The sequence below is a fragment of the Microcaecilia unicolor genome, chromosome 9 (genome assembly GCF_901765095.1).
Source record: "Microcaecilia unicolor chromosome 9, aMicUni1.1, whole genome shotgun sequence".
In the NCBI taxonomy this organism is placed as follows: Eukaryota; Metazoa; Chordata; class Amphibia; order Gymnophiona; family Siphonopidae; genus Microcaecilia; species Microcaecilia unicolor.
Window position 1 is genome coordinate 40,136,426 of NC_044039.1, and position 17,825 is coordinate 40,154,250.

At 48.6% G+C, this 17,825-nt stretch overlaps 1 protein-coding gene across 3 annotated transcripts in view; it reads left to right on the plus strand.

Annotated features, from left to right (window-relative positions):
* HDHD5 (haloacid dehalogenase like hydrolase domain containing 5) overlaps positions 1-17,825 on the plus strand; it is a 79,020-nt gene that overhangs the window by 15,440 nt on the left and 45,755 nt on the right. For all 3 annotated transcript variants that reach the window (XM_030214979.1, XM_030214981.1, XM_030214980.1), the window contains 2 exons: positions 8,278-8,390; positions 13,163-13,256. In XM_030214979.1, the coding sequence (XP_030070839.1) occupies positions 8,278-8,390; positions 13,163-13,256 (207 nt within the window). The remainder of the gene's footprint in view (positions 1-8,277; positions 8,391-13,162; positions 13,257-17,825) is intronic.

Consider the following 17,825-nt stretch of genomic DNA (forward strand, 5'->3'; position numbering starts at 1 on the left):
ACTGAGAGATGGGGCAATACTGGATGGTGATGGTGTGTGAGAGAGAAGAGATGGGTGATACTGGATGGTGGAGGGAGAGATAGAGAGGTGATTCTGGATAGTGAAGGGAAAGAGAGAGATGGGTCGATGGTGGATGATGGAGAGAGAGGAACAGTGCTGGATAGTTGAGGAACAGAGAAAAAAAGGGGTAATGCTGGATGGCAGGGGAAGGATAGATGTTTGAAATGGGGGATGGAAGAAAGAAAAGAGAGGAGAGAGATGGTAGACATGAAGAGAGGGAAAATGCACATAGATGGCAGGGAACGGAAGATGCAGCCCATGGATGGAGGGAAGAGATGGAAACTAGATAGATTTGAGAAGGAGACAGAAAAATTGAAGTAAGTTGGACATGAAAGATGGATATAGGGCAGGGAGTGAAGAAGAAAGGAGAGAAAAATAGTGAATGTATAGGAGGCCCTGGAAACAGAGTTCAGAGCACAGAGAGAGGGAAGCAGAACCAGAGACAGGGAACAAAATGATTAGAAAAATAAAATCGCCAGACAATAAAGGTATGAAAAATGATTTTATTTTCAGTTTAATAATCGAAACATGTCAGTCCTGAGAATTTACTTCTGTCTGTAAGAAATATGAGGGGGAGCACTTTATGCAATTGATTGTGTGATTAAAAGTTTTAATCATGCGAATAAAAATGTAATCAATGTGCAGCCCTAGCTAGTATGCTATAAAGAAACCCCTGGCCAGTTTGAACCACTCAGTGAAATTTATATTACACAGTTATTTAATAGCTTCATTTGTTATCCTTCTATGTGGTAATAAAATTGGAGTATGTACAGAGAGAATCTCAAACTAAACCCTGCATGTCCACTTCTGTAACACACACATTTTGGACTAGATTCTATAAATGGTGACTAAAAAATTAGTGCTTAAAAATGGTGTATAGAATAGCGCTTAGCTCCAGGAACCGCGACTACATTTACGTCAATGAAAACCTGATGTATATCCCCATCCTGTTAATTCTATAACAATGTGCATAAATAAATAGCAAGCAATATGTGTGGCTGATGCCGCCTACCAGAGAGACCCAGTTATATGAGTGCTTGTGTCCACTGTGACATGAAGTTAGTTACAGAATTTGCAGCCTTTCAAACAGGTCCAGCTCCTTGGTTTATTCTATCATGATGATATGATCTGAATAGCTATGATTCTCCGAGGACAAGCAGGTTGGTTGTTCTCACATGTGGGTTGACGTCCGCGTCGGCTCAGGAATCTGATGGCATTTTGCAAGCAAAATATAAAAAACGTTTTGCCAGAGTCTTCTGGTGCGCGCGTGCAGCACGGACTGATTTTCTGCCCGTCGCATGAATGTGTTCCCTCAGTTGTTTTTTCTGTGCGTTGAGGTGCGGTGTTGTTTTTCGCTGTTCCTCACAGGCCCGGGAGAGAGTCTTCGTTTTTTGTTTTTCACTTTTTCTTTTATTATTGTTTCTAAAAAAAAAAAAAAAAAGTAGAGAGTTCCTTTACTTTTCTTAGTTTTTCTCCCTTTTGAAGTTTCCTTTCTTTTTCGACGTGGCCGGGTTTTTTCCCCTTATTTTTGTGCCTTTTTCTTTTAACACCATCAGATTTAATAGTCCCTGATTTATTCCTCAATGCTTTTTCTCCACACCGTTTAATGACTTCTCAAAATTGTCACAATATCTTAACATGTCTCCTATAGATGTTTCAAATTTCGCCTCAGTGGTGCTTAATTGTCCAATGATAAGTTTTTGGCAATTAATTTTAGCACTAAATTCCTCATCGGCTTCTACATAGTTTTTTAGAGGTATTTAAAGCACTTAACTTAAATATGCTCAGACTGGGGGCTCAACGCTGTCCGACATGCATGTTTCGCCACCAGGCTGTGTCAAGGACTTCCCCTGAAACAAATATTAGTAGAAACGTCTCAGGTCATTAGGCATGAGTAATATTTCTAATTCTCATACAGAATGACAAATCTAACATCTTTTAACAGGCACAATCGCGTCTTTTGATTTTGCCGAAGCCGTTTTTCCTTCCATGTCATCGAAGACTCCCAGCGGCTTCAAACGTTGTACTCAGTGCAACTGGACCATCTCAGGTACCGATACCTATGCCTGGTGTATCCAGTGCCTTGGGCTCGACCATAGCCCAGCCGCTTGTAGTCTGTGTCTTCGTATGAAGAAACGGACCCAAGCGTCTCGAAAAGCGCAGCGAGAAAAGCTTTTTGGGGCTCAGTCTGGTCCTTCGACGTCGACATCGGTACCGAGGTTGGCGTCATTGACATTGACATCGAGGGAAGCATCGACGTCGGGAACGGAAGTAATGGCTGCTGAAAGACCAATTTACGTTGGGAGCAGTGAGGCATCGAGTGGGTCTCCACCTGCCTCGAGGCCTCCTGCTATGCAGACTCCCCGGGACCGACCTTCGTTGGACCCAGCCCCTAGGAGGCGTGAGGATTCCACGTCCTGATCAGTACCGAGAAGTCTCGATGACGGGCGTTGAGCAAAGGTGAAGAAGCACAGTCATCGTTCTCCTTCGACACACGGTGCCGGGAGCTCCGGGGCGTTGAGGGAATCGGCACCCAAGAAGAGTCAGCGCCGAGAGGATTGCTCCCCCTCCCAGGAGGTGCTGATGCGTCGGTCTTCTGGCAGCCCGGTACCTGCCCCCGAGCCTCGACAGATTCTGCCACCGGCTCCTTTACCAACCCCGCAGCCTTGTCTGACGGCGGCTCTTGACGAGCGCATCAGGGCCCTGCTTCCAGAGCTTCTGGAAGGATTGCTGCGCCAGTTTGCTTGGTGTAGGGGGGTGATTGCGCCTTCTGTACCGTCTGCTGCAGCGGCATCTGGCCCTTCGCCTGTGGTGAGGTCTCCAACCTCGGTGCCGCCTGCCACCCAGGTCGACTCCCCTTCGACATCGGTGAAGGAAGCTTCACCGGAGTCCAGGTGGGCGTCGACTTCTCGGCACCGCCATCGTCGTTCCTCGGCGTCGAGGCAGGCTCAGTTTTGGACTGCTCTGAGGGATGTTTTGTCCGATACTGAAGATGAGCGTTCGTGGATGTCAAGCGTGCTGCAAAAATAGTGAGTCCCTGTGCCAAACAATATTTGACGGCCGAACAACCCTGGCCTTACCTGCGGTAGGAGATGAAGAGCAGGGCACTGGAACCACCACCAGGCGATAGTAAGCAGAAGGCAGGTTCCGGCAAAGTCTCTAGGCAGGCGGCAAGCAAAAGCAGAAGGCAGGCTCCGGCAAAGTCTCTAGGCAGGCGGCAAGCAAAAGCAGTAGTCAGGTCCAGGCAAAGTCTCTAGGCAGGCGGCAAGCAAAAGCAGTAGTCAGGTCCAGGCAGAGGTCAGATCAGGTCAGGCAGCAAGTAGAGAGTAGACAGAGTCTCCCAGTCGCCAGCAATCTACCAAAGTAGAAGCCGAAGCACTGAGGACAGGGATAGACGCTCTTAAATAGCCCCCACCATCGGGAGCAACAGGAGTCAGCTGAGGCAAGAGGCTCAGGATTGGCTGGCAGCAGGAGAGGGGTGGAGCCACGGTGTGGGAGCCCAATCCCGGCAGCCAGAGGCTGAGCCAGACGTCCCGCGCTCCCGGGTCCTGCACCCGGAAGAGAAAGAGATACCAAGGCGCTGGCACTGCCAAAATGGCCAGCGCCTAAATGCAGGGACCAGGATGACCCCTTGGACCCGTGCCCCCGGGTGAAGACGCGAGGCTGCAAGACCGTTGGCCCCGCCACACGGGCCGATGCTCCCTCCCACGGAGGTGCAGAGCGGAGGGAGCGGGGCAGGCGATGAACGCACCGGTGAGGAGCATGACAGTGGGAGGAAGAGGAAGATCCCAGGTACTTCTCTTCTGACGAGTCCTATGGGATTCCCTCTGAACCTTCCCCTCCACCACAAAGGAGACTTTCTCTTCTGGAGAGTCTATCCTTTACCTCCTTTGTCCGGGCTGCAGCTATTCCCTTCCCTATGGAGGCTGAGGATGAACCCAGGGCTGAGATGCTCGAGGTCTTGGATTATCTTTCTTCGCCTAGAGAGGCTACAGCAGCTCCTTTGCATAATGTACTGAAGGAAGTCCTTATGCGAAACTGGTTGTTCCCTCTGTCTAATCCCGTGATCCCGAAAAAAGCTGAATCCCAATATCGGATCCACAGTGAGCCTGGATTGATGAGGTCTCAGCTACCTCACAATTCCATGGTGGTGGACCCCGCCCTCAAAAGCGCCAAGAGCACTAGGGCTATGTCTCGGCGCCCCCAGGCAGAGAATCTAGAACCTTGGACTCTTTTGGGGGAAGACTTAGCAGGCTGCTATGCTCGCTGCCAAATACTAGCTTGTTCACGAGCGTCCACTTGCGGAACTCGGTGAGGCAACTGTCCAGCTTGGTTGATGCACTCCTTCCGGAGCAGGTCGAGCCTTTTTGTCAGGTGGTCAGGCAGCAGAAGGCGTGTCAAAAATTCCTGGCGGGGTACATTCGACACTTTTCATGAAGCATCCAGAAGCTGCCCAAGGTATAGTGATGCGCAGACGCTCATGGCTGCGTGTCTCTGACCTGGATCATTCGGTACAGCAGCGGATGGCGGATGTTCCTTGCCAGGAGTATAACCTTTTTGGTGAGAAAGTAGAGGATGCTATGGATTCTCTCTCTCGCTGGGCGTCTTCTGCTACTACCTCCTCATCTAGGAGGTATTTTGGGGGGAAGAGGAGTGCTCCCTATTCCTATGCTAGGCACAGGTACATTCCTGCTTCTTGGCAGCCTGCCCAGGCTCAGTCCCAGCCCGCTCGTTCTCGTCAACAGCATGCACCTAATGCCACTACGGCTCCCCAGCAAAAGCAAGGGACGGGCTTTTGACTGGCTCCAGTTCAGCATAGCCTCAGTAAACGTGTCCGTACCGGATGACTTGCCGGTTGGGTGGAGGTTAATGTTTTTTCACCAAAGGTGGCCTCTTATAACTTCTGACCGGTGGGTTCTTCAAATTGTCCGGTTAGGATACACCCTCAATCAGGAATTCAAGCCTCCAATTGCCCACCGGGAGCTCAGTCCTACAGCTCCCAGCACAAGCAGGTACTTGCAGAGGAACTCTCTGCCCTTCTACAGGCCCAAGCGGTCAAACCCGTTCCACCAGGGGAAGAAGGGCTGGGATTCTATTCCAGGTACTTCCTTGTGCAAAAGAAAACAGGGGGGATGCGTCCCATCCTAGACCTAAGGGCCCTGAACAAATTTCTAGTTCGAGAAAAGTTCAGGATGGTTCCCCTAGGCACCCTTCTTCTCATGATTCTGGAAATCTCTGGATTTAAAGAATGCTTACACACACATCTCGATACTTCCAGCTCACAGGAAGTATCTTCGATTTCGGCTGGGAACACAGCACTTTCAGTACCGTGTACTGCCTTTTGGTCTGGTATCTGCGCCCAGAGTGTTTACAAAATGCCTAGCGTTAGTCGCAGCGTCGCTACGCAGATTGGGAGAGCATGTGTTTCCTTATCTCGATGATTGGCTGGTGAAGAGTATCCTCCCATACCCTCTAGTAGGGAAGACTTTACTGAAACTCAAGCAAGACCGCGGAACAATGATCCTGATTGCACCCTTCTGGCCCTCTTCTTCTGGAGTTGTCCGAAGAACCGTGGAGATTGGAGTGTTTTCCAACCCTCATCACTCAGAACGAGGGGTCGCTTCTACATCCTAACCTCCAGTCTATGGCTCTCACGGCCTGGATGTTGAGAGCTTAGAATTCGCCTCCTTGGGTCTTTCAGAGGGTGTCTCCCGAGTCTTGTTTGCTTCCAGAAAAGATTCCTCGAAGAGGAAGTTTGCTGTCTGGTGTGACAGCAAGGCCCTAGATCCTCTTTCTTGTCCTACACAGACCCTGCTTGAATACCTTCTACACTTGTTGGAATCTGGTCTCAAGACCAACTCCGTAAGAGTTCATCTTATTGCGATTAGTGCTTTTCATCGCCGTGTAGAGGGTAAGCCTATCTCTGGACAGCCTTTAGTTGTTCGCTTCATGAGAGATTTGCTTTTTTGAAAACCCCCTTTCAAACCTCCACCAGTGTCATGGGATCTCAACGTCGTTCTCACTCAGCTGATGAAAAGCTCCTTTTGAGCCACTGAATTCCTGCCATCTGAAGTACTTGACCTGGAAGGTCCTTTTCTTGGTGGCTGTTACTTCAGCTCATAGGGTCAGTGAGGTTCAGGCCTTGGTAGTACATGCACCTTATATAAAATTTCATCAGAACAGAGTAGTCCTCCGCATGCACCCTAAGTTCCTGCTAAAGGTGGTGTCGGAGTTCCATCTGAACCAGTCAATTGTCTTGCCAACATTCTTCCCCCGTCCTCATACTCGCCCTGGCGAAAGCAGTTTGCATACCTTGGACTGCAAGAGAGCATTGGCCTTTTACGTGGAGCGGACAAAGCCCTTCAGACAGTCCGCCCAGTTGTTTGTTTCTTTCGATCCCAACAGGAGGGGAGTTGCCATCGGAAAACGCACAATCTCCAGTTGGCTAGCAGATTGCATTTCCTTCACTTATTCCCAAGCTTGGCTGACTCTAGAGGGCCATGTCACAGCTCATAATGTTAGAGCCATGGCTGCGTCAGTGGCTCACTTAGTCAGCCTCCATTGAAGAGATTTGCAAGACTGCAACGTGGTCATCAGTCCACACATTCACATCTCACTACTGCCTTCAGCAGGATATCTGACGCGACAGTGGATTTGGGCAGTCAGTGCTGCAGAATCTGTTTGGGGTTTAGAATCCAACTCCACCCCCCTAGACCCATTTTTGTTCTGTTCCAGGCTGCAGTCTCAGTTAGTTGTTTATCGTTTCAGGTCAATCTATGTTATATCCTCGTGAGGCCCAATTGACCAATGTTCATTGTTTTGAGTGAGCCTGGTTGCTGGGGATACCCCACATGTGAGAACAAGCAGCCTGCTTGTCCTCGGAGACAGCAAAGATACTTACCTGTAGCAGGTATTCTCCGAGGACAGCAGGCTGATTGTTCTCACAAACCCGCTCACCTCCCCTTTTGAGTTATTTGCTTCCTTTTATGCCTTTTGATTTAACTGATGGAACACGTTCACGTGACGGGCGGGAAATCAGTCCGGTCATGCACGCGCACCAGAAGACTCTGGCAAAACTTTTTAAATATTTTGTTTGCAAAATACCGTCTGATTCCTGGGCTGACGTAGACGTCGACCCACACGTGAGAACAATCAGCTTGCTGTCCTCTGAGAATACCTGCTACAGGTAAGTATCTTCGCTTTACTAGCGAGCTTCCCAGGTCCCTTGCAGAACCTTCCAGAAAGACCCAGCTGTGCATCACTTTCATTTCCCATTCATAATGGTCAGCCTTCTTATTTTTGCACTATTTTTCTGAATTAATAGTTTACTTGTAACATTACTGAGGCAGAATGGTATCTTGTTTGTCCAAACAACTTGGGTAATGGATGTACAGAACACAGGTGAAAGGGGAGAAGAGCAGTGACCCCGTTTCTTCCTCACATGGGGAAAGAAGAGCCTCTGCTTCCAGCCTCTCTCTCTGGCAATTGAGCCCAGTTGCCTGTGCGGTTCTAGTAGTTTCCTGGTGCTGTCATCAGAGCAAAATGCGTTTCAGAACTTATGACCTGCCTGAGTTGCTCACTGCAGATGACACAAGTCTGCAGTATCTGCACCACCATCAAAGAATCCTTTTTCAGCTTACTTTCTGAAGGGAAAGAAGTCTTATGAGATGATTCTGTGCATGTGCCCTCCTAGTTGCTTTTGTGTTTGGTATCCTATCCACACCAAATTATCATGATCTGTTGGAGAACACAAGAGTCGAATAGTTCCGATAGTGGTATGTTTTAGATCCACATATCTGAGGACTGTGGGCTTGTACATATGTGGCTCCCAATATAGTTCTGTGTGGAACTTCTGGTCCCCAGTCTCCAGTGGGAAAACCCCTTAGTACTTCAGTTTTGTTGTCTGATGTGAGCTCCAGAAGACGCATCTGATGCTTTGTTTGTACTATAGTGATAGTGTGTTTAGAAAAAATATATATTTTCAACTAATAACATATATATGAGCTGGAACTACACAAAGCATCTAGGAAGGGACACTTTTAAGGGTTCTTCCTCTTTGTCTTCACATACATTGTGGCATGTTGATCTTCTCTTAATTAAAAAAAACATTGGAGTAAATGATTTATTTGATGTGGGGGGGGGGGGGGGGGGGGGGGAAGAGACATGCAAGACACATTACTAGGAGACACTTTCATGTTTTCTCACATCACCTTGCAGGTGTCTGAGGACCAGGTGATACTGTCTCACAGCCCTTTGCGAATGTTTCATCCATTTCACAAGAAATGTGTTCTGGTGTCTGGACAAGGACCGGTGGAAGAGATAGCCCGGAAGTATCCTTGCTAATGTTACACTGTATATATGTTGCAGTTACAAAATGATCTCTCAGTAATTACAGTAATTTGAGGCCCTTAATTTTCTGGTAAGTGGAAGTTGAAATTGATAAGTAGCTGCTGATTAATGAAGCTTCCTGGAGACGGCTAGAGTCCTGTTATCCTGGGTAGTTGAGAGCAACAGTGGCCTTTCTCTTCTAGTTTAGGGAAAAACAACCACATCAGTCACACAAATGTAGAGTCGTAGGGGTTTTCTTAATTCTTACCTCCAGTTTGTGTGTCTGAATGACTGCTGTGGTCTCAGAAATGTGCAGTACGCTTGTCCCAGACTAGAGACCAAGGCAGTGCTCACCAATCTTTCTGCAGCCGTGACCCCATTTCACATGGCCATAGAAAGTGTGTAATCCTGGAGTGGTGCAGGACAATGATGTTCTATGAATAGCTCGCCCAGGTCGTGACCCCCAAAATGTTTTATGACCCTATTTGGGATAGTGACCCACAGTTTGGGAAGCTCTGGTCCAAGACTCCTGCTTGTATCAACAGGATTACTTCCAATAGTGTTCTGTTCAGGAATGGTAATGGTACTTGGAGGAGAAGCAGGCAGCTTGTTCTCACATGTGGGTCGACGTCCGCGTCGGCCCAGGAAATGGAGCAAATTTTTGAAGCAAAAATAAAAAGTTTTGCCCAGAGTCTTCTGGCGCATGAATCGCGCGCATCGCGCATGCGCGGACAACTTCCCACCCGTCGCGTGAGCGTGCCCCTTACTTCTTTTTTGTCCTCGACGAGGTGACAGGTTTTTTCTGCTCTTCTCGTTTTTGGCCCAGGAACAGTCTGACGACTATTTTCTATTTCTTTTATTATTTTTGTCATTTTCTTAAAAAAAACCAAAAACATATTTACTCCCGTAGTCTCTTTTAGTATTTTTGCCAATTTTTAAGTTTCCTTTCTTTTCGATGTGTCCGGCCTTCTCCCTTTTTGTGCCCTTTACTTTTTCGGCACGATCGCATCGTTTGATTTTGCAGAAGCCGTTTTTACTTCCATGTCAACGAAGACACCCAGCGGCTTCAAACATTTTACTCGGTGCAACCGGACCATCTCAGGTACCGATACCCACGCTTGGTGTATCCAGTGCCTAGGGCCTGACCATAGCCCAACCACTTGTAGTCTGTGTTTTCGTATGAAGAAACGGACCCAAGCGTCTTGAGAAGCCCAACGGAAAAAGCTTTTTGGGACTTGGTCCGGTCCTTTGACTTCGACATCGGTACCGAGGTCGACATCGAAAGGAGCATCAACGTCGGGAGGAGACGTAATGGCTGCTGAGAGACCAACTTGCGCTGGGAGCAGCGAGGCGTCGAGTGGGTCTCCACCTGCCTCGAGGTCTCCTGTTATGTAGGCCCCCGGGACCTACCTTCGTCGGACCTGGCCACGAGAAGGCGTAAGGATTCCACGTCCTCATTGGTACCGAGGAGTCTCGATGACGGGCATTGAGCGAAGGCGAAGAAGCACCGTCATCATTCTCCTTCGACGCATGGTGCTGGAAGCTCTGGGGCATCGAGAAAGTTGGCACCTGAGAAGCATCAGCGCCGAGAGGATCGCTCCCCCTCAATACAGGAGGTGCTGATGAGTAGGTTTCCTAGCAGCCCAGTACCTGCTCCAGAGCCTCCACAGATTCTGACACCACCTGTTCCACCAACCCCGCAGCCTTTGATGGTGGCTCTCGATGAGCGCATCCAGGTCTTGTTTCCAGAATTTCTGAAGGGACTGCTACGTCAGTCAGCTTCGGTGTTGGGGGTGCTTGCACCTTCTGTACCATCTGCTGCAGTAGTGTCTGGCTCTTCTCCTGCGGTGAGGTCCCTGACTGTGATGCTGCCTGCGGCATTGGCGTTGGCTGCCACCTAGGTCGATTCCCCTTCGACATTGGTGGAGGAAGATTCGCTGAAGTCTGAGTGGGTGTTGGCCTCTCGACATCACCATCGAGGACATCGTTCCTCGGCATCGAGGCAGGTCCAGTGTCGGAGTACATTAAGAAAGGTCTTATCTAATACTGAACAGGAGCGTTCGTGGGAGACAGAGGAAGATCCCAGGTACTTTTCTTCTGATGAGTCCTATGGGATTCCCTCTGAACCTTCCCCTCCACCAGGATAATGCAACCTCGCAAGATCTTCCAAGCGTGGTGGAACTTTTTGCCACTCAGATCAATCACAAGGTCCCTCAGTTCTGTTCCAGGCTTCAGGCCCACGACAGACTAACGTCAGATGTCTTTCTCCTGCATTGGGGTACAGGCATCCTTTATGCGTATCCTCCCATACCTCTATTAGGGAAGACTTTGCTGAAACTCAAGCAAGACTGCGGAACTATGATTCTGATTGCTCCCTTCTGGCCGAGTCAGATTTGGTTCCCTCTTCTTCTGGAGTTGTCCTCCAAGCAACCGTGGAGATTGGAGTGTTTCCAACCCTCATCACCCAGAGCGAGGGGTCACTTCTGCATCCCAACCTCCAGTCTCTGGCTCTCATGGCCTGGATGTTGAGAGCTTAGAATTCGCCTCCTTGGGTCTTTCAGAGGGTGTCTCCTGAGTCTTGCTTGCTTCCAGGAAAGATTCCCCGAAGAGGTGTTATTCTTTCAAATGGAGGAGGTTTGCTGTCTGGTGTGACAGCAAGGCCCTAGATCCTCTTTGTCCTACACAGACCCTGCTTGAATACCTTCTACACTTGTTGGAATCTGGTCTCAAGACCAACTCCGTAAGGGTTCACCTTAGTGCGGTTAGTGCTTATCGTCGCTGTGTAGAGGGTAAGCCTATCTCTGGACAGCCTTTAGTTGTTCGCTTAATGAGAGGTTTGCTTTTGTCAAAGCCCCCGGTCAAACTTCCACCAGTGTCATGGGATCTCAACGTCGTTCTCACCCAGCTGATGAAAGCTCCTTTTGATCCACTGAATTCCTGCCATCTGAAGTACTTGACCTGGAAGATCATTTTCTTGGTGGCTGTTACTTCAGCTTGTAGGGTCACTGAGCTTCAGGCCTTGGTAGTGCATGCACCTTATATCAAGTTTCATCAGAACAGAGTAGTCCTCCGCACACACCCTAAGTTCCTGCCAAAGGTGGTGTCGGAGTTCCATCTGAACCAGTCAATTGTCTTGCCAGCATTCTTTCCCCGGCCTCATACCCGCCCTGGCGAAAGCAGTTTGCATACCTTGGACTGTAAGAGAGCATTGGCCTTTTACGTGGAGCGGACAAAGCCCTTCTTCAGACAGCCCGCCCAGTTGTTTGTTTCTTTGAATCCCAACAGGAGGGGAGTTGCCATCGGAAAATGCACAATCTCCAGTTGGTTAGCAGATTACATTTCCTTCACTTATGCCCAAGCTTGGCTGACTCTAGAGGGCCATGTCACGGCTCATAATGTTAGAGCCATGGCTGCGTCAGTGGCTCACTTAGTCAGCCTCCATTGCAGAGATTTGCAAGGCTGCAACGTGGTCATCAGTCCACACATTCACATCTCACTACTACCTTCAGCAGGATACCTGACGCGACAGTTGGTTTGGGCAGTCATTGCTGCAGAATGTTTGAGGTTTGAATCCAACTCCACCCCCCTAGACCCACATGTGAGAACAATCAGCCTGCTGTCCTCTGAGAATACCTGCTACAGGTAAGTATCTTCGCTGTTTATGGCAGTAGGGGAACATTGGGCTAAGCATTGGTGTGGATTTATGGAGCGGATTATTGAAAGGCTGATTTTAGTGCTAGAAAAAGGATAAAACAAGTGAAATGTCCACAAACACTAAAGGATCTAAAGTCAGATGCCAGTAGTCTGGGAGATGCTCACTGACAGTTATGACAGAGCCAGAAAGTGAACATAGAGAGTAGATGTTCTATTACAAGAGTAGAATGTGTCTAAAGATCTGATCCGTAGAGGAAGGAAGAGAAGAGCATCACTGAATCTGTATGATTCAGGTACATGTGATAACCAGCACAAGAAAGATGAGTTTTGTAAAGTTAAGCAAAGTAAGAAAAGATTTTATCTATTTTGGAGTCATCTAAAATCTGAATCTGATCTAATCTGGTATTTATATTCCGCTGAATCCCTCCAGCTCCAAAGTGGATTGCATAATATTATACTACAGAGATAAGTAAATTAACTGGGAGATACAATAAAAAAAAAATCACTACCATAAAACATTTCTGAAATAAACATTTTATGGGAGCACCAGGAAAAGAGGATAAGTATAAATGTTTTATATTTCAGTTTTAATTTAAAAAAATGCATGCCTATCTATATCTCTTGAAAAATGACTTTTTAAAAACCCACAAGAACTGTGGATAGAGAAAACAAATTGGATAACTTCAATTGGCTTTCTATAATCCTCAAAACTTGTCCTGTGCTATATTTTGGGCATTCAAATGATTATGGCATAGTAACAAAGACGCTTTTAGACTTTGATGCTGTGTTGTGGAAAGGGATTTGGATGTAACTCACATCTTTTCAGTTGTAGCTTAAGGCAAGTTACATTCAGTTACAGTAGTTATTCTCTTGTCCTCAGAGGGCTTACAGTCTGTGTCTGAGGCGCTAGAGGATTGGTGACTTGCCCAGGATCACAAGGAGTTTCTGTGGATTTGAACCCTGGCTTCCTGATTTGTAGCCTGCTGCTGTAACCATTAGGCTGCTGCTCCTCTTCACCAATTCAGTGAGCCTCACTGAGCCTGTAAACAGCTTGAATTGATGATGTCCAGCCTTGTTTCTTAAAGATTTTTATTTCTTGACCATCCCATGTGACTTTCAGTGTGGGCTTCCAGCATGTGGTTACCATAGAGGCACTGAGGGAAGCATTTCCTTTGCTGGACATGGTTGATCACAGTCGTAGGCCAAAAGATATGGTAAGCATATGGTAACAATAAAATCACTTTAAAAAAATGAATGTGTCTCTTAATGTAAATCTTCATGTCAGAGAATATAAAAATGCCAAAGCTGATTTAGGCATTTTGGAGCAGATGTTCTTAACCCAGTCTTTAGAGCAAACCTAGACAGGCTGGATTTTGAGATATCCATAATGAATATGTATGAGAGGTTTGAATGTACTGCCTCCATTGTATGCAAATTTATCTCGTATATATTCATTGTAGATATCCTGAAAACCTGACTGGCTGGATTTGAGAACTGCTGTTCTGGAGGATTGATTCTGGAAGGCTGCATAGTTCTTTCTGCAGAAAATATAGTAAGAAAAAGGGTTAGGTGGATTGTACCAGTGTGGCCATCTTTTACAGTAAGTGCTTATGCAACTTTCACAAAAATGATCCCACTGAAAGGAATAGATTAGAGCAATATGCTGTTCTCTCTCCTATGCTTGCCCCTCCCTCAAACTCATCTCATCATGTGACCCCCATAAAGCTCCTCTGACCCGAACCTGGAACTAGATTTGAACACACTATATTAAGCCTTCTTGTCTCCCAGCTTACTGTAGGGAGCTGCATGTGCCAGTGATTTTTCCCTTCACACTCTGGGCATCACTGATCTTCACTTTAGGACTGCCATAATGCCCCGCGCGCAAGAACTACTTCTGGTAACTTTTTATTGCTATCCTGCTGCTTCTGAACTGATGCTTTCTCTGCTATGACTCTCCAACTCTTCCATTTCCCTATTCCTGTGCTCTGGGGCAACCATCCTACCTCCCTTTGACATAGGCTTCATTCCCTCTCTGTTGGTTTTTGAGCTGCATTAAAATTGCCTACGTCACTGTGTAACCTTCTAATTGACTTTCTCTGTTGCAGTTCCTTGTGTAAAAAAAAAATCTTATTTGCAACTTAATCAAAGATCATGGGTGCTCTCTTTTTTGCCTTACAGAAACTTGGATTAAATCGGGGGAAGAGTTCCACCTTTATGCTTGCCTTCCACATGGTTTTGATGTTTTTTCTGTTTTCCATTCCTGTAAACTTAATAGCTAAACCACTATGGAGCTCATTTTCGAAAGAGAAAAACATCTAAAAAGTGGCATAAAGCACATTTGGACGTTTTTCCTCACAAAACTGTCCAAATTGATATTTTCAAAACCTATTTTTCAGATGTTTTTCAATGCTGTTCGTGTGCAGTGTGTCCAAATCTGAAGAGGGCATATTGGGGGCATGTCAAGGACGGGATTTGCCATACTGGGACAGACCGAAGGTCAATCAAGCCCATCATCCTCTTTCCAACAATGGGCAAACCCTGTTAGAAGTATCTGGCAAGATCCCAAAACAGTACAATACATTTTATGCTGCTTATCCTAGAAATAAGCAGTGTATTTTCACCAAGTATATCTTAATAATAGTCTATGGACTTTTCCTTTAGAAAGCCATCCAAATCTTTTTTAAACCCCACTAAGCTAAGTGCTTTTACTACATTCTCTGCAATGAATTCAAAAGTTTATTTATATATTGAGTGAAGAAATATTTTCTCCAATTTGTTTTAAATTTACTACTTTGTAACTTCATTGCATGCCCCCTTGTCCTAGTATTTTTGGAAACAGTAAACAAGCGATTCACGTCTTCCCATTCCACTCATTATTTTATAAATCATATCTCCCCTCAGCCGTCTTTTCTCCAAGCTGAAGAGCCCTTGCCGCTTTAGCCTTTCCTCATAGGGAAGTCGTCCAATCCCCTTTATTATTTTTGTTGCCCTTCTCTGTACCTTTTCTAATACCATTATATCTTTTTTGAGATGCAGTGACCAGAATTGAACACAATATTCGAGGTGCGATCGCACCACTGAGCAATTTACAAAGGTATTATAACGTCCTCATTTTTGTTTTCCATTCCTTTCCTAATAATACCGAACATTCTATTTGCTTTCTTAGCCACCTCCGTACACTAAGCAGAGGGTTTCAACATATCAACAACGATGACGGCTAGATCCCTTGCCTGGTCTGTGACTCTTAACGTGGAATCTTGCGTTACGGTCAGGTCTAAAACTAAGATGTTTTGAGCTAGACCTGTTTTTATAACAAGGCACAAAAAGGTGCCCTAATTGACCAGCAGGCTTATTTTTGAAAGAGAAGGGCGCCCATCTTTCGACACAAATCGAGAGATGGGCGTCCTTCTCCCAGGGTCACCCAAATCGGCATAATCGAAAACCGATTTTGGGCGTCCAACTGCTTTCCGTCGCGGGGACGACCAAAGTTCATTGGGGCTTGTCGGAAGCATAGCGAAGGCGGGACTGGGGCGTGCCTAACACATGGGCGTCCTCGACTGATAATGGGAAAAAGAAGGGCGTCCCTGACGAGCACTTGGGCGACTTTACTTGGTCCATTTTTTCTTACGATCAAGCCTCAAAAAGGTGCCCGAACTGAACAGATGACCACAGGAGGGAATTGGGGATGACCTCCCCTTACTCCCCCAGTGGTCACCAACCCCCTCCCACCCTAAAAAAAAACTTTAAGTATTTTTTGCCAGCCTCTATGCTAGCCTCAAATGTCATACCCAGCTCCATGACAGCAGCATGCAGGTCCCTGGAGCAGTTTTAGTGGGTGCAGTGCACTTCAGGCTGGTGGACCCAGGCCCATCCATCCCTACCTGTTACACTTTGGTAGGTTTTGAAGGGCTCACATTTACCACCACGAAACTCACTGTACCCATATTTCTCCGAGGACAAGCAGGCTGCTTGTTCTCACGACTGGGTGACGTCCGCGGCAGCCCCCACCAACCGGAAAAAAACTTCGCGGGACGGTCGGCACGCAGGGCACGCCCACCGCGCATGCGCGGCCGTCTTCCCGCCCGTGCGCGACCGCTCCCGCCAGTTCCTTTTTTTCCGCGCCTGGAGAGAGTCGTGCCTTGCCGCTCTCTCTACTTCAGCCGCCGGATTCTTGCGATCGCGTATACGCGGATCGCGCTTCGTTAATTTAATTTAATTTCCTTTTATCTTTTCTTTTTACAAACAAAAAAAAAAAAAAAAAAGACTGCGCGTGTGGAGCACGCGCTCCCCTTTTCCCTCGCTTCCAGCGGGGACGCTACGTTGCGGCCTAGTGGTCGCTCGGTCGTTTGTTTTTTCGTGGTGTGATTTTAGCCACCATTGACGACTTTGACTTCGCCGACGCGATTTTTCCGTCGATGTCCTCGAAGGTCCCGAGTGGATTTAAAAAGTGTGGTCGCTGCGGCCGGCCGATCTCGCAGACCGACACCCATGCTTGGTGCCTCCAGTGCCTCGGGCCGGAGCACAATCTCAAGTCGTGTGCTTTGTGTCTCGGTCTCCGGAAACGGACTCAGGTTGCGAGGCAAGTTCTGCGGGACCGTCTTTTTGGAACTTGTGCCGGCCCCTCGACGTCGACCTCGACGGCATCGGTATCGAAGGCCGGTTCTTCGGTACCGGTATCGATGCCCGAGACGTCGGCACCGATGGCAGCGACCCCAGGAGAACAGGTCCCGTCGGCCCGCCGGTCCGCCGGTGAGAGTGGGGTTGAGAGGCCGCGTGGGCAGTCGGCCCCGGTCACTCCCTCAGCTCGTGAGCCACGGGACCGAACCCTGTCTGACCCGGTGCCTCGAGACCGAGGGGGATCGACCTCCTCCTCCTCCATGCCCTCCGGCGCCGGTGACGTGCATCGAAAGAAGGACAAAAAGCGTCGTCACCGGACGCCCTCGGTGCACCCTGAAGAGGAGTCGACGCCGAAGCGTCATCGTCGAGAGGAGAGGTCCCCGTCGGTTGTGGAGGTACCGACGCGTCGGGGTTCCGGCACCTCGGTGCCGTCTCCTGGCTCCCAGCAGCTTCCGGCACCGACACCCTTACCGGCCCCACCGCCTTTCCCGGCAGCGGGCCTGGACGAGTGCCTCAGAGCCATCCTTCCGGGGATCCTGGAAGGGCTGATGCGCCAGGCTGTGCCGGCGCCGGGGGTGCTTGCGCCCTTGGCGCCGATGACTGTGGCGCCGGCGAGCTCTAGCCCGGCGCCGGAGCTGTCGACACCGCCGCCACTTGCGGTGCCGGTCTCGACTGCTACGCAGGTGGAGTCCCCGTCGACGTCGATGGAGGGAGCTCCGTCCCCGCCGGCGCGGGAGTCCACCGCTCGACGACACCGAGACCTCGGTGCCTCGACGTCGAGCCGGGCCCGGTACAGGACTCAGCTACATGAGCTAATGTCCGATACCGAGGATGAGGACTCGTGGGGGGAAGAGGAGGACCCTAGATATTTCTCCTCAGAGGAGTCTACGGGCCTTCCCTCGGACCCCACGCCTTCACCGGAGAGGAAGCTCTCACCTCCTGAGAGCCTCTCCTTTGCCTCCTTTGTGCGGGATATGTCGATCACCATTCCCTTCCCCGTGGTCTCTGTGGAAGAGCCGAGGGCCGAGATGCTCGAGGTCCTCGACTATCCATCACCACCTAGAGAGTCCTCCACGGTGCCGCTGCACAATGTCCTGAAGGAGACGCTGCTCCGGAACTGGGTGAGACCGTTAACTAACCCCACCATTCCCAAGAAAGCAGAGTCC